Source organism: Megalops cyprinoides, chromosome 6, assembly GCF_013368585.1.
Source record: "Megalops cyprinoides isolate fMegCyp1 chromosome 6, fMegCyp1.pri, whole genome shotgun sequence".
Lineage (NCBI taxonomy): Eukaryota > Metazoa > Chordata > Actinopteri > Elopiformes > Megalopidae > Megalops > Megalops cyprinoides.
Genome location: NC_050588.1, coordinates 1,793,741 through 1,809,606, shown reverse-complemented (window position 1 = coordinate 1,809,606; position 15,866 = coordinate 1,793,741). Strand labels below are relative to the sequence as shown.

The following is a 15,866-nucleotide window of genomic DNA, read 5'->3' as shown; positions in this document are numbered from 1 at the left end:
AGTTCTCGTTGCTTTATCACATATAATGAGCTTATCGGTTATGGCACAAATAAAGTCTTGTTTCTACTGGACTCACCTAACTATAGCTGAGCCCCACCATGGCAGTGATTTGGATTCACTTAAGATTTGCATTTTCATTGGCTTTCATTGGGTTCCAGCAACCTGAGGTCCGCATTGCCCCACCCATCCTGCAGATTGGACTGCTTTCAGGGAACTGGGAGGTGGATGGGTTTCGACACAACAGACATAAATGCATTTCTAAATTCTTTAGCAAAGGTGATTGTCACAAGACTACAAATTTTGTAATTCTATGCATTTTGAATGCATTTTACTCTGGATCAAATATCTTCTTATTGGTTTCTAGCTTCATATTTGACTGCATACATTTCAATAATGAGGGCTCACACACATTGTTCAACATCATAGATTTTGACTTTGAGCATGAATGCCAACAAATCTACTGCTTTTTATTGCTTTGACCAGTGTTGACAACCATAGGTTGAAAGCTAATTATGCCAGCTAACTGGCATACTAAAATATAAATATCACCCTTGCTAGCACTGTTGGTTAGCAAGCCTAATATTAAGATGAACAAAAACCATTTGACTGCAATGAGTAAATATTGTTAAAGACTTCACGAAATGGTGCTTTGAAGTCAGTCGGCAGTCAGACATGCTGAAATAAAACCCCACTGAGCTGAAATGGGCTTACAACAGCTGGTTGTCACAATTCTGCTTCTTGCCTCCATTTGCTGATAGGATGTAACTGAGCTGGCCCAGATTCAGCCTACTTTCAGGAAGCAGAAAGCTGTGGAAATCAGAAACAGGTGGGAGGGGGCTGTAGAAACAGAGGTGCTCAGACCAATGGAAACAAGACTTAGCAGTGCATATAACATTATTCAATATAATGACAATGAACAACATCGGCTTTTCAGCTCTGTGCCATTTCAAATAAGAGCACCAACAATCTGCTGAACAGGGCTGGGTCTACTGTCTGCATAGCCATACATGACTCTGTGTAGTGTATCTTCAGCACCGGCCATCTCCAAGGGAGCTCAGTTTCTACCAATAAGAGAAAACAGCAAAAGCTTAACTATTAAGGGATGAGTGTGGAGTAGTCTGTAAAATCAGACACAAAGAAGTATGGCTTATACCTGATTCCTCCTCCTACTCCCAGGTGCACTAGACAAAGGTAAAGCCTGTACAAGCTACCGTATATTTGGCTTTAGAGTCTCTGTCTCTGAACCAAGCTCTCACCACCCAACACAACACCCATACCTGCACAAGATATGAGGCGGCATGTGATTGACCACTGGGGCAGGCAGAGGGTGGGCCTCGCTGGGTGTGGCAGCCGTGAGAGGCGATCATGCTCCAAGGAGCTCAAGGATGCCCAACTCCTGCAGCCGTGCTTGGGCAACATCCTCCCAGCCCTTGTTGGCCTGGGGGTTCCTGGGGGAGGGGTGCATGAGGCCCTCCACGCGCACCCGCAGGCCAGCAGCCACCAGGGCCCGGCGTGCCCGCTGCTCTGCCACCCGGCCAACACCAATGACAGTGGACACCCCCAGCGCCCGCACCACCTGGCACAGGCCCTCGTCGCACAGCCCTAGCAGGGCATCGCGCTCAGCTACCGGCAGCTCGGGTGGCGTCAGGTTCTTGCCACCAGCGTCCATGAAGACAAGGGGACACAGGTTGTGCACGAAGCAGTGGCGGAAGAAGGTGTTCGGCTCGCTGCACAGCCGGCGGAACAGGCCCCAGAAGCGCGCGCCACTCACTTCGCTCTGCGCACACGCCAAGCCCCGGACTGGCCGCTTCGGGTGCTCCACTGATGGGCGGCCCACCTCCCCCCTGATCCGCAGCCAGTCGCGGACCACCTTCACCTCGCCGAACGGGACCTGGGTGGCACAATCACAGAGGGGTAATCACACAGGGGAACACACAAAGACTTTCTCGCTTTCTGTTCTCCAAAATACAGGAAGTATGTATGCTGGGACAACCTATTCATCACTCTGAGACCCAGAGCAATGCACACATTTTTAAAATTATACTTCTACTACTGAAATTCCTAAAATAATCATGTTGCTTTAAGTGATTATCCTTTCGCACTGAATACCTCATATGTGACACAACCCTTGATCATACTGTTTGTTCCCAATTCAATTTTAACCTGAAATGTTAACCTGCAGTATTTCCTGCCTCAAGGAATTACAACATGAAAAATTATTTTGTGAATCTGATATCTAATATCATCTCCATGAGTCTCTCCAAAATATACTGCATGTATCCCCAAATAGGACGAAGGAATTCACATGCCAGCAGATCTGCTAATTCTCTGGGCTGGATTTAGCTAGATTTCTCAGATACTTTCCATAGGGCTGCCATTCAGCTCATTCAGTTTGAATATTCTTAACTCTTGTTCCCCATGTCCCTACATTTGGATTATGACTTCCTGTGCCTCTGTGTGAACTGGCTTGAGTGGCTGCTGTGTCACTGGAGGAAAGTTTATGTGGGGACTCTTAGCAAGCTGGCTAGCTTTATTTCTGCTTTGAAATAAAAAGGATTTAAGAAGGATTTAAGAAGAATTAAAAGGAAAGATTTTATTGATTGGAGATATACACACAAAAACTATAAATATAAAGATGTTGTAAATCAATTTCACACTCACCATTTCAATGTGTAATGTCTAGCTAGCAAGGATTTATACAAACATCTTGAAATTGGTCCTGTATGTGGCTAACCTTTAAAATAGCATCACCTCGCTCACTCCCAAGTCTCTCCTGGCCGGGAGCACAAGATGTTCTGTCATATCTATGGACACCACATACCACACAGCCACAGTTTAAATGAACAACTTTGAAACATTTCACAGTGGTGCAAATGTAGTGCAGTTCCCTGCTATGCTCCAAGTCACTGTTGACTTTGCCAAGGGACTTCAACTCCTATCAGCCCCATCCATCTCATGCCACCTCCCATACTGGAAGCAGGCCAAAATAAACCCAATGCAAATTCTGACATAACCATGTTTTGAGGAAACAGCTACTGCTGATTTCACAATGTTGCACCTGCCTGGCACATTCAACTAGCTATGACAGCCACTCTATTATAGCTATTTTATATGCTGCTTATTTCAGGAAAACTATATTAACTGAACTTGAGACCTAAACTACCATCAAGTCTCTTGCCCTAACTTTTTAACAATTGATAATTGTTACCAGACTGGTATCACCACTAACTCATTAACACTGCTGAAAGTAGTAAGTATGCTGTCACACAGAAGCAGTGGAATTTTGCAGATAGATGTTACACATCCTGATTAATTCTAAAATGCTCATTTGTCCTCTGGATTTGCTGATTCTGGAGTCATCAACCTGATGCACTAGACCCAGAAGAGCCTCTACATTTCTACAGTGGACAAATTCATTCACAGAGTGTTTTTGTATTCTTCTGTTCTCAGAAGTGTCTCTTGATCCCCTTCACATGCAGTTAGCCAATCATTTTTCAGTTTTTCGCCAACCTGCTCTGGGTTTTCAGAAAACAGACAAACGTAGCAACACATGTAGAACACAGGGTTTTGGTGTTCTAAAATATTCAATATTACTTTAGCTCAGCCATTGTATTAAGATTTTAACTGAATCACTTTACATGAAAGCCTAATGCGTGCAATTTGTTTGCCGACAACGTATGTCAAAAAGCATACACCTACTTTCAACAAGTCTACACAATGCACAACTCTTGAGCAAGCCAGGTTTATCTTTCATCCATGAAGACACAAAAACATCAAAGACGTCAGCTCACCCCTGGGTGACAGAGAAGTGAGTCCGGTGGCAACATAATAATTCTGTCAGCTCCTGCATTATTAATTAGCCTCCTAACTGCTGCTGGCCCTGATCGGCATGCAGTGGCAGAAGCATCAACATAATGCCCAACCTCAACCCCCCAGGAACGGAGGCCCCTCTCTTAACCCTGATACAGGGCTGTCAATGACTCCATCAGCCCCTCCCCAGGCTCGCGAACGCCGCTGCATGACCTCACCTGTGCTAATCGACAAGCCTGCCAGGTCTGGCCAAGATGGATGGGCCGCACGGGACCAATCAGAGCCCTTTTATTGACTCATTTGTTTTGCTGATCTAACAACCTTTGAACTCCCCTGAACAGGGTGGGAACGTGAGTATGTGTGGTGAGAGTTGGTGATCTGACTGTACTGCAACTAGACTAGGAACCACATCTGCTTTTTGGAGCTCTGCCACAGTTTCAGGTCCAAGGTCTTGATTTGAGACTGAAAATGAGCGAATGGATCATTCTCTTATGTGCGCACCTCTCTTTCCCCAGCCTCACTCCTTGTCATTTTCAGAAAAATGTGCCAGCAGCCTACAATATAAATAAGAAGGAAATGACCGCTTCTTAGAGAATAGGAGCTATTCCTTCCCATGTGTGTGTGTGTCTGTCTGTGTCTGTGTTTGCACGTGTTTGTGTACATTCTGCCCTCACACAAACCAGAGCAATGAGGCAAACAGAAGGCAAGAAAGGACAGAAAACTATGAGCAGGGATGTGATAGAGCACACACGCAATGACCCGAAGGACATGCCCTCACCCCAGTCTGAGCCATGCCAAAGGGACCCGGGTTCATGCCCAGGAAGAGTACGCTCTGGCCCTCATGGCAGTAGGTGCGGACGTAGAGGCTGTGCAGCTCCCAAGCGTACTCCAGCGGGTTGTAGATGTAGCGCACCGCCCCTCCAAAGGTCAGCCGCCGCAGGTGCGCATTCAGCTCCAGCTCCGCCCGCAGGAACCTCTCTGCCGCGTCCACCACCCCCACTCCACAGTGCGACTCTAAGTGGTATGGCTCGACTCTGCCCTCAGCCTCCGAGCCTGCTCCTTCTCCTGGTACGGCATCTCTAAACATTCACAGCCAGTCTCTTTAGTTTCAAATCGAAGGTGTTTGGGATGCAACAGGTCTTGGTAAATTCAGCATTTTTTCCCTGTAAATGCACACTAGATTTGTTAGTATTTTCCCTCCAAAGTGGCTCTGTGCACCATGCCAACACAGCACACTGCACTGATAAGAATTAGCATGCTGTTTAATGCTGTTCACCAATTTGATATAGCATGGGCAGCACTGGGAAAAAACTGACTGGTGCTATGTAGGTGACTGCTTAGTGTGTACTCCTTTTTATTGCATAACATGCTGTTGTCTCTGTTTATCCCCATTAATTTCACTTACATCTGTTACAGGCATATTCTGGTTAAGTGCAAATTATAACTAGATTTGTGTGCATTTCTTGAAGAAAATACGATGTGTGGTTGCCTTTTTCCATTATTGACAGTATGCGCAAATTTGTGTCCATTGGAGTTGCCATCAACCCCTCCAACCCCAGTCTGGCATTACTGTAATTTGACACCAGCTGTCTCTGATTGGCTCTGTTGCAATAATTTAAATCTCAGCTGTTACACTGGTCAGAGTGAGGGGACAACAAAGACCAAACGGAAGGCTCATATCTCAAAAACCATTCATCACAGCACTGAACTGACAGACATCGTGAGAATCTGCATAAGTTTTCCTCCATTTTGATGTATAATTTATGCCTGTAGAGCCCGAATTCACAGAGATGGCAGTTTAAAAAAACATATTGTTCAAACGCAGGAGTGAAATCCTCCCGCTGTAAGGTCCTATACTTTTAAATGGGGGTAAAATTGGAGTGTTTTTTTAACTATAAACTATAAAGGTATAAAATTATAAAGGTATAAAATTATAAAAGTACAAGCACACCGATGGTGAACGAGCCATTCAATTTGGCATTGGTTTGGTGTCTGTAGAATAAATAAAGACTAAATAAGCCACACAAGAATAGTACTGTGCTTGCCCTCGGGCAACCACAATAACAACAGACCCAAGCAAATGCAGCCATCAGGAGTTAACCAATGCAGAAATAACAGACAGCATTCAATGGCATGACACACTGCATAGTTAGAATATGTATAAGGGGAGCTTATACAATCTGCAAATCACAAAAGAGCATTTAGCTGGTGTTTCAAAAGCTATCAGGTCAGGCTCTGGCACTTTAGTGTTTCAGAAGGCAGTGAATTAACAAAAGCAGTAGGGAGAAAGTTACATGAACACACTGTCACCCATGGCTATAACAAACACTCCCTCCTATACTTCTTTTAGTCTGAGGATGATGAATTTATATTGCAACAAATCTGAAGGCTTAATTTACTCACATTTGCCTTATTGAGTATTCCACTGCATTCCGTTACATTCCATTCCATACCATAAACATTCTGTTCTAAAACATATCCACATGGAAGCCTGACTTCCAAACCCACACCAAAACCAGTTTATCTGAAACATTTTTTCAGAATACATATTCTTACACCCTTCAATTACTCAGAATAACAATAACTCTTTAGGAGTTCTTCTGGACCTCATTAAAGCCCTTGCTTTAGCTTGGTCAGTCTGACTGCAACAGTGAAGATACACATGTTTCTTTTAATATAGCCTGTGTCAGGTGAAGTCATTCTAACAGTCCTCATGCCTTCATTACCACTCATTGTCCTATGAGTATTCTTCATCTGAGATCATTTAATGGCATTAAGTGCCATTAATACCTTCTTCTCAGAATTTTTCAACTATGCCTAACATTTTAGTCATTTTATGACAATAAACATTAGGCCAAATGAATGGGATATTCATTCAGAACAGTTTTTTAAAAAGCCATCTGCCTATCAGATACACACTGTGTAAAGCTGTGAGATGGATATAATTTGTCTAACTTGTATATAACTGACCATGCGCATCTTTAATACTGTCAACTGCCGTTTTGATGCATGCCGCATGGGGTGGGCTTCTGTTGAAACCCTCCCAAATCAAAGTTTACCTGCAAATAATTCATGATGATTCATTCACAAGTGCAGGCTTTCTACTGTGTATCACACCAGAATAGCACAGCAAAAAGGGAAAGTCACACGACAACAACGGGTAAGTGCAGAAGACAGTTGAACAGCATTTTAATATGTTTCACCTGCAAAAACTGTCCAATGGTCTAAAAGGTGCATGTTTTTAAAGGGCTGATGGAATTCACAGCATACATCCTAAAAAATTTGAGCTGTTGGTGCTTTCAGTGTGTAGCATCTGATCCTGGATAAGAACCTTTTTTTTTTTTGCTTTAAATGGGAATTTAGGATGAGCAGATTAATCTTTGATCTGTTGTTAAGGTCAGAAAGTACCCTGAGCCTAAACTCTGTAAGGCGCTGTCTAAAGGTAACGGGGTGCTAATAACGAAATCGCGTTCAGTTCTCATGAGCAATCTTGCTGACCCAAGACACTATTCTGGGTCTCGGAAATGCAGATTGAACGCTGTGTGTTTTCAGAGAGGGTGCACATCTCGAGTGTATTTGCTGTGTAATGTATCTGTAAAAAAATACTGTACATAACGTCAACCCTTTTACACAATTTATAGGAAATTGGCAATTCTGATTTAGGTTTTCATGACAGTGCTTTCTCGCTTGACGGGGAAAGAAACCAAACTCAAGCCCGTGTATAATTTATCAGAGAACATTTTATGGTTAAACCTAAAGATTGGGTATACTTTCAAAGCGCTCTTTGGGTAATTCAAGATGCTCTTTAAGCATGGCCACAGACTCCCACTGTAGGATGTCACTAGTTGACAGAAACCCCCTCACTGAAACCGTTCAGATTAGCTCTAAAATATTCCGGTCTAGTTTTCGTTACGTAAGCAGAGGATGAACATGGGCGCGTCGCATGTATTTGCAGGTTGTCAACGCAACAAACACAAGTCATGGAGTCCGGAAAGAGAGTGGCTCACTGTGATCTGTACGAGAGGGGCTCTCAGCTAGCCACAAAACGATTCGTTTCTTTGCAGATCACATTAAGCTGATTAGCCAGCTAACGCAAATGTATTGAAACTGACTAGCCGTAAGTCTATATTTCACTGCTTATTAAGCTAGGTGTAACAATATTCTTTCGGTTCAAATACTTAAAACATGGATTTCTGAACTCCCTTCCCCTATTTTCTTCAGTATACAGTTAGCTAGTTCGCAAGCTACCTAGCATAACCACCAGATTCGGCAGCAAGGTAGCTCCTTCCTCTTGCAATATTCTAACACTCTCCTGTTGAAGCGTTAGATATAGTGTGCAAATGTGGCACCCAGCGTGCAGGTTAGAAATGGACACAATGCAATCATCTCTTACCTTCTGATTTCATTCTGGTTCAACATCTTTATCAGGGACTTTCCGGCAACAAAAGCGATGAAAAGCATTCTGGGATCCGTAGTTCAACCGAAAGACTACAAGTACCAGATTCCTTAAGAAGGCCTTGTGGAGTAGTCACTGCATATGTTTTGTGTAGACAGCGTCACCTATCGGTGTTGCAAGGGCAACGAGATGTGCTTCCTTCAGTGATTGAATTGAATTCTGTCGCAGCCCAGTGCCGCTTCGACTTTGCGTTTTTTTTTCAAACGAGCGTTGGAATATTCCGAGCCACTCCAAAATTCATGGGTTTTTTTTTTATCATTAAACGCGTTTTGTAAAGGTATGTAAACTGAATTTCTGCCAGTGCAGCCTCCCATAATCAGATTAATTCTATTACGGTTTTATATCAGCTATTAGCAGACAGTGTGTGAGACATTCATCCAGGACATGAGTCGAGCATTCAGAGAGGATGTTGGTTGTCCCTGCTGAGCCTTAATGCAGCTATGTTAAACGCCAGGGAAACATCTTGACACAAGTATCACTATGCCACAGGGGCAGGGAGGGAGACAGAGGCACATAGCTTGGGCAGAGTGATTGTGACTTCAGTTCTTAATGGAGCCCTTCAGAGTTCAAAGCCACTCCTTCATGTTATACATCTCCAATGTATATCCTGCCACATCTTCTGCCCTTGTAGGACCCTGATAACCCCATTTGTCTTATTTGCTTAGGAGAGTAGGTAGGTGTTTCTGGGGGGGTCTCTCAGCTGTAATTAATAGGCAGCGGCTGTCTCTTACAGTTCCTTTGTACTGGCTCCACCTGGTTCAAATCCATGGCCCACGGGCAGGGTGAACATGTCTGTTCAGGGACACAGCACCTGGAGAGACCACAGTTCATATTTATATTATACACACACACAAGCACACACACACTGTCGCTCTTTTGTGTACACATACACACATTCTCTCCCACACATACATTCTCACATGCTCTCAGACACATACACTCTAACATGCTATCACTCTCCCACGTATACACATACACACACTCCCTCTCACACTCTGTCTCACCCACACTCTCTGTCACACTTGTTCTCACTGTGTCTGACACACCCTCTCTCAGATTTCTTGCTCCTTCTCTCTTCCCTCACTCTTTGTGTTTTTCATGTGACCTTAAACAAACAAAAAGTGAAATGCAGTCTGCTGGATAGCAGTTAGGTCTGGCTAGCAGACATTACCCAGCTGATGTCTGAGACATAAATATTTCAGTGATAAGTTATCAGCAGATTGTTAATAGTTTGTACAAGCACAAACTTCACACTGGCACTATTGCTGTCACCTCACAACCAACCCTGTGGACCTATAGGTTAAAGTTTCAGGATGCAGTGCTACAACTTATTACATTACATACACTAAAAGACTGCCAGTTTCTGTCTTTGAAGCTGAAGTGAAAGAGTGATGTTACCTGTACAAAGCTGTTTTTTTTTCACCGCACACAGCTGTGCAATTGTGAAATACTTCAGACAGCAATGCAATGCCATGCATAATTCAATCAAACCATACCTTAAATATGACAAATATAGCTGTATGAAATAAGGAATTGTAGATTGGCATGTAATATTTTATTGTGTGAGGATTTGACAGTGCGTTTCAATACGAGCTATCAATTTTTGGGTCCATTCAAGTAGAATGCTGGCACATACTGTATATGTCAAAAGGTTCTTTTAAGTATGCATATGTGTTCTCATTTCTCAACGGATGTGCCCCTGTGTGTGTGTCTGTGTGTTTGTACCTGTGTGTGTGTGTGTGTGTGTGTGCTTTGATATGTATGTATTTCCTGGCTAGGCAATGCAGCAATAGGACACATATGGATGGGCGGGTGTGTGTGGGGGGGGGGGGGGGGGGGGGGGGGGGGGGGCGTGCACTGTGTAAAATCGGAGACTCATACGCCATCTCCAGGTCTCTGCGCATGCTGGAGCAGTTACTATGGCAACGGCACCTGTATCCTCGTCGGGGAAGAAGCCCGCAGTTCCAGGCAACACACACCCCCCACCACACACATACACCCCACCTCCCCTCCCCTCCTTCTTCTGACCTGCTGCTGAACCTGACTTGGGTCAAAGGTCAATGGCTGGGAGCAGACGGGCTGACAGTGAGAGATGAGCGGAGGAGCGAAGGAGAGGGAGAGGGAGGTATGACATGCAAATGGGGCGGAGGGGAAAAATGCAGGGTCTGAGAGCTGAATCCATGATTACTATGATTGAGAAAGGATCTGCAATTAACCACATTTTTCCTCAGTGTTATATTAGGAAGAGGTGCCATACATCAAGATATTTTTTGTCTTTTTCCCCCTTTTTGCAACCCTGTTTTGGAGTTACAATAATACACCAAATATACAAACACACTAATACACTTTCATGTAACCAATGGCTATTTATTGCACCAGAAGTCACACAGCACTCTATATTGGAGTGGGCACTCACTGGTGTATAGGCATTGCTCTGCCCATGTCATCCACGTAACTCTCAGGCACCTGACGAAATGCATGGTGCCTGAGAGCTGTGAGGTGAGGAATACTTAACCGACCTGCCCAAACTTATCCTTGCCTCTACAAAGCCAATTTGTTCCATTTTTATGGGATCCTGATTATCGTTGGCAAATGGCATGGCTAGTGTTGAACATGGTCTGTAGACCTCAGCCTGCCTGCCCTTGAAGCAAGACCTTTGCTGACCCACTCAGGACCCCGGCACACATTAGGTCTTAACTATTTGTTTCTGTTCTGTTCCAGTGCTGCTGCAGTTTCTGTACTGTTCCGATGTTACAGTTTCTGTTCTGTGTGTGTGAATTTGATTAAAAGTTCCTGTCCAACAGAGTGTGCATGTGTGTTTGTGTATATGTGTGCGTGTGGTTGAAATGCCCACTAATTCACATGTGTGTGCATGATGCAGTGAAGACATAACCGAGGGGTAACAAGGACACAGGAGGTCAAGTGAGTTTACCATTGACACCTCCCCTCCCAGAGGTAAAATGGTTTAGGTCACTACTGTGGCTGTCCATGCGTTTCCACCCTGCAAGACAATGTCTGCTTCCATCTGCCTGTCATTTATGTACACACAACTAATATAAGCATTTAAAGCACATACATGACTCTTCCAAAAGTCTCCTTTTTTGCACTGTCTAATGTATCATGCAATGCAGGTCAAGCAGACCTATGTTGCCAGATTAGCACTGGTTGGTTATAGCACAAGCAAATGCTGTGTTAATGCTAACCTCAGCTAACACCACCTGTCTTCTCCGCCCGTATAAAGCACTTGACCAGCTGACAGACCCCTGTTTACTCAGTTATTGATGGCTTCTAGTGGGAGGGGAAAGTGAAGCTTCATGAACCTTGAACCTTTGTGAAAGTTTCATCAGGGATCAATAACCTGATGCATTTTTTAAATTTCATTTTTGTCTGTTGTGATTAATGGAACAGTACATTCAAAACTGAGATAAGAACTCACATTATACCAGATAAAAACTAAAGCCAATTTTTCTGTGCAAGAAGAATGAATACTTTTTCGTGTGCTGGTAAACATAAAGCTGTTCGTACTGTCTGTTTACTTCTTGTAGAGGGAGTGTATGTGTTCATCCGCCTACTGATATTAACAGGGTATGCATAAAGCTGTAAAGCCCTTTGACATTTATTTTATAAATAAATATAACATAAATAGTAACAATAGTGATTAATGCAGAAAATGAAAGAAAACAATGAAAAAAACAGGAAAAACTCTGTGCATCTCTGTTTAACTGAGAGTCAAACAGTATCCTCTAGTGGTGGTTCCTCTCATTTCGTTCCATGTGGGAGAGGGATTCTGTTTGAGTGCGAAATTGTGAAATTGTTGAGGTAACACACGTTAAAAAACACATAAACATAGGCATTGGAGTCAAACAGATAACTAGATCATTATTATTTACTATATTACAATATTATTTATTGCACAGCAATGATAATGTTGCACCACATTCCTCATTGTCTGGCACACAGAGCCATGGAGGTCTGCTGGCTTTAGTGTCCTCCTCTTTTCCTTGTTTGCTGCTGCCGTGTCCCCTCTGTCACCTCTCCCCTCATTATTGCCCTGCCCCCAGGATGGCCACAGTCTCTAATCATGTTAGGAGGATCAGCACACAACATACACAGGAGCTCGCCATCCATCACCACACACATAATAGTTTTAGCATGAGTGTGTGACACACACATATGCACATACACACACACAAACACATATTCACAGACACCGAGGAGAAAAGGCAACCCACACAGTCAATTCTGTGTCCATTTATGTTGGATCACTTTTATCTCTTGGCAATAACACATGCACGCATACACATTCCCATACAAACACACACAAACACATACAAACGCACATATGCATCTAAACATTAACACACATGCACATGCACATACAAAATGTACATATACAAATGTATACACACGCGCACACACACACACACACACACACACACACACACACACACACACACACACAAAATACTCTGCACTCTGAGATGCACATCAAATGAGAACACTCCAGGTTATGTGACACACAGTCAGGTGTGTGGTTACCAGGTCTTGACCTCTGATGCCAATCAACCAACCCTACTTTTGTTTCAGAGCAGGAAGTGAGGTGACACAAGTCACCTCCCAAGACTGCTGCATGAAGGGGCAGATACAGTCAGTGCTGGCCAATCATACTTGAGCCATTGCCACTGCTACCAGCTTTTCAGTTGAACAGAAAGAACTATAGACACAAGGCCAGTCACAGAGAATACAAAATTATACTGCATTACAGCAATACTGGCAAGACAGATCCATGATTCCTGTGTGTGGTCCCTATTCTAAAAGAACAGGAGAAAACAAAGATGAAAATGATTGATATCCAAACAATATGAATGATCCAAAAATTTATAATCTGCTGCTGGCAAATCAACAAACTCAATGGGAGTTTACCCACTCACAGTCATTGGAATGTATGAATGAACTAAAATGACAACAATACAATATATTATATTACTGTCAGTTAGCAGACACTCTTACCCAGAGGTTACAGTTTTATCCATTTATACAGCAGGATAATTACTGAGGAAATTCTGGTTTGAGTACCTTGTCCAAGGTTACATCAACAGTGCACCAACGGGGAATCAAACCAGCAACCCTTCAGTTACGAGCTCTGTGCCTTACCACTGCACCACACTGCTGTTGTCAAAAGTGACTCTGGTGGGATTTGACCCCACAACCTTTGAAGCAACACTCATAGTAGTTGACTAGACGTCAAAGCCGCTTACATGTGCCACAGGGACACTAAAATGACTGATAGGTCACATGTTTGTTGTTACGATCCACATTACATTTTCTGGAGACGTAGGAAGATCAATATTCTTTTGATGTCTTTAGGAATGGGTGGCTTCCTAATGCAAGGAGACAGCTATGGGGATGGTGTTTATTAATCCAGCAGTTAGGCTTCCAGCCTACTTATCTCTGCACCTGATGGAGAACGGGCACACAGAAATGTGGCTTTGTAACAGCCACAAGATGGATGGCGAGGAAACAGGTGCGTGGAGAGGGGGTGTGTACACAACTGCATTTCCGTCTTGCTGTGGAAATGGTGGCCTATTTTAGCACGTTCCTGGGGAATAGCCCTACCCTGCACACGGTGGTGCCTGGTACCTGCAATACCTGCTGTTTATCTGGTTGGCATACCTCCAATTGCACGTTATGGAGTCCCATCATCCATCTGCTCATCTGCTGATGTACTGGCTGCTGCCCTGCAGCCTCACAGCCTCTCTGCCTCTCTTTCTCTCTGCCTCTCTGTGTCACCTCCTCCTCTGGGTCTTCCACACTCCCACTCTTCATCTGTACATCTGGACGCCTCCCACTCCTTTCCTGTCTCCCCTGTTCCCTCTCTCCATTTGTGTAGCTAGACCTGATCTTCACTGTCCCTTGCTCTCTCTGTCTCTTTTATCTGTCTTTCTCATTCACTCCTCCATGTTCATTCTGTCTGTGTGTAGTTGGATGCTCCCAATCTTTTGCTCTGTTCATCTCATTCTGTTGCTCTCTCTCTTTCTCCCTCTTCCCTTCTTCCTCCCTTTCCCTTTCTGTCTCTCCCACCCCCTCTCTTTCCCTCTTCATTTCTCTCTCTCTTCATCCCTTTCACTCCCTTTTTCTCTCACCCTATTTCTCTCTCTCCTCATCCCTCGTTCTTCCTCTCCCTCTCCCTCTCCTTCCCTCTTCCACCCTCTCTCTCCCTCTATGTCTCTCCCACCCTCTCTCTCTCCCTCCCTCTCCCTCTCCTTCATGCTGATGAATCACCTTCCCCTCCTGCTGAACCCGGCTGATAATCCAGGGGAAGGAGTAGGAGACCATCGATCAGCGCTGCCGACAGCTCTGCAGTCCTCTGCACTCCCAAGCTCTGAGTGTGTGTGTTCATGTGTGCATGTTTGTGTCTTCATGAGTGTATGTGTGCATTTGTGTGTGCATATTTGTATATTCATGGGTGTGTGTGTGTGTGTGTGTGTGCGTTTGTTTATTTATGGGTGTCATTTTTATGAGTGTATGGCTGTGTATTCTTTACATATATGCATACATGTCTGTGTGTATGATAGTGGTTGTTTGTCTGTCTTGCCGATGTACAGTGTACTGTTGTATTGGTCCAGTTTCTCATGAGCTTGTCTGAACCCATATTTATGCTGCATGATTTTGGCATCTATTGCTCCACTGCTTTCTCTTGACTCTGAGATGAGACTCAGGTGCATTAGAAAAGGACAGCTCAGGACAGAGAGATCCTGACACAAACACTCAGTCTGGGTCACACTCTAATGTTGTAGTGGTGCTCTGGCACATCCACCGTGAGAAAGGGTGCGCTCTCTTCCACTGTGGGAACACCATGCAAACTTTAAGGCCATCAATAATAAATCCACTGATTGATTGGGCTTCTTAATTCTGTCACAATTACTTTCATTCATTACGGTACCTTCCCCCAGTGCCTCTCCCAGATGCCGGCGCAGATAGCACCTTGCTTGTAACAGAGGACCTTTGGTGATAAAAATGATGATAAGATTGAACAGAACATGGTCCTAGCGGAGGGACACACATAAACAGTACTTAAAGCAAAACACACTCATCTATTTAAATGACCCATTGTCAATTTCCTTTAGCTTCCCTGGCGCATAACAATGAGCAGTAATGACCACCCTCCACACGGAGGGCACAGGTTTCCCTTTACACCTAAATATGGCACATCGCTCAATGAGCATGTCAAATCCCAGCAGCCAATCTTTTTACCTTTTCATATTGTGCTGCACTGTTGGTTAGCAGGTGATGTACGTATTAGCAATCATTACATTCTTTGCTTTTGTTGTTACTCAGTTAAATAACCTGCCATCCAGGAAATAAATCTTCATCTCCACAATTAGCAGGCGCACAATGGATAGAAAAGGTAGCCTGCCCACACAGTCATTTCTGTGTCCATTATTTTTCGGTTGCTCTTGTCTGTCAGCACTAACAGTGTATTGATGTTTCTCCCTCTGCTGTGTTTTGCTCTTAATGGACTGAAAAGGTTCTCTGGCCTCATGTAGCTCTGCGTGAAACAAAAGGGTTTTGGTTTCTCCCTTTTCTTTTTTCCATTTGT

General features: G+C 44.0%; 1 protein-coding gene across 1 annotated transcript; it reads right to left on the bottom strand.

Annotated features, from left to right (window-relative positions):
• Positions 1-1,260: 1,260 nt before the first annotated feature.
• On the bottom strand, positions 1,261-14,092 carry smug1 (single-strand-selective monofunctional uracil-DNA glycosylase 1). The gene is given in 6 exon segments (XM_036530647.1): positions 1,261-1,891; positions 4,589-4,889; positions 8,204-8,288; positions 8,291-8,298; positions 8,998-9,058; positions 14,017-14,092. Coding segments are annotated over 6 exon segments (1,059 nt in total). The 3' UTR covers positions 1,261-1,363.
• Between the last annotated feature and the right edge of the window lie 1,774 nt (positions 14,093-15,866).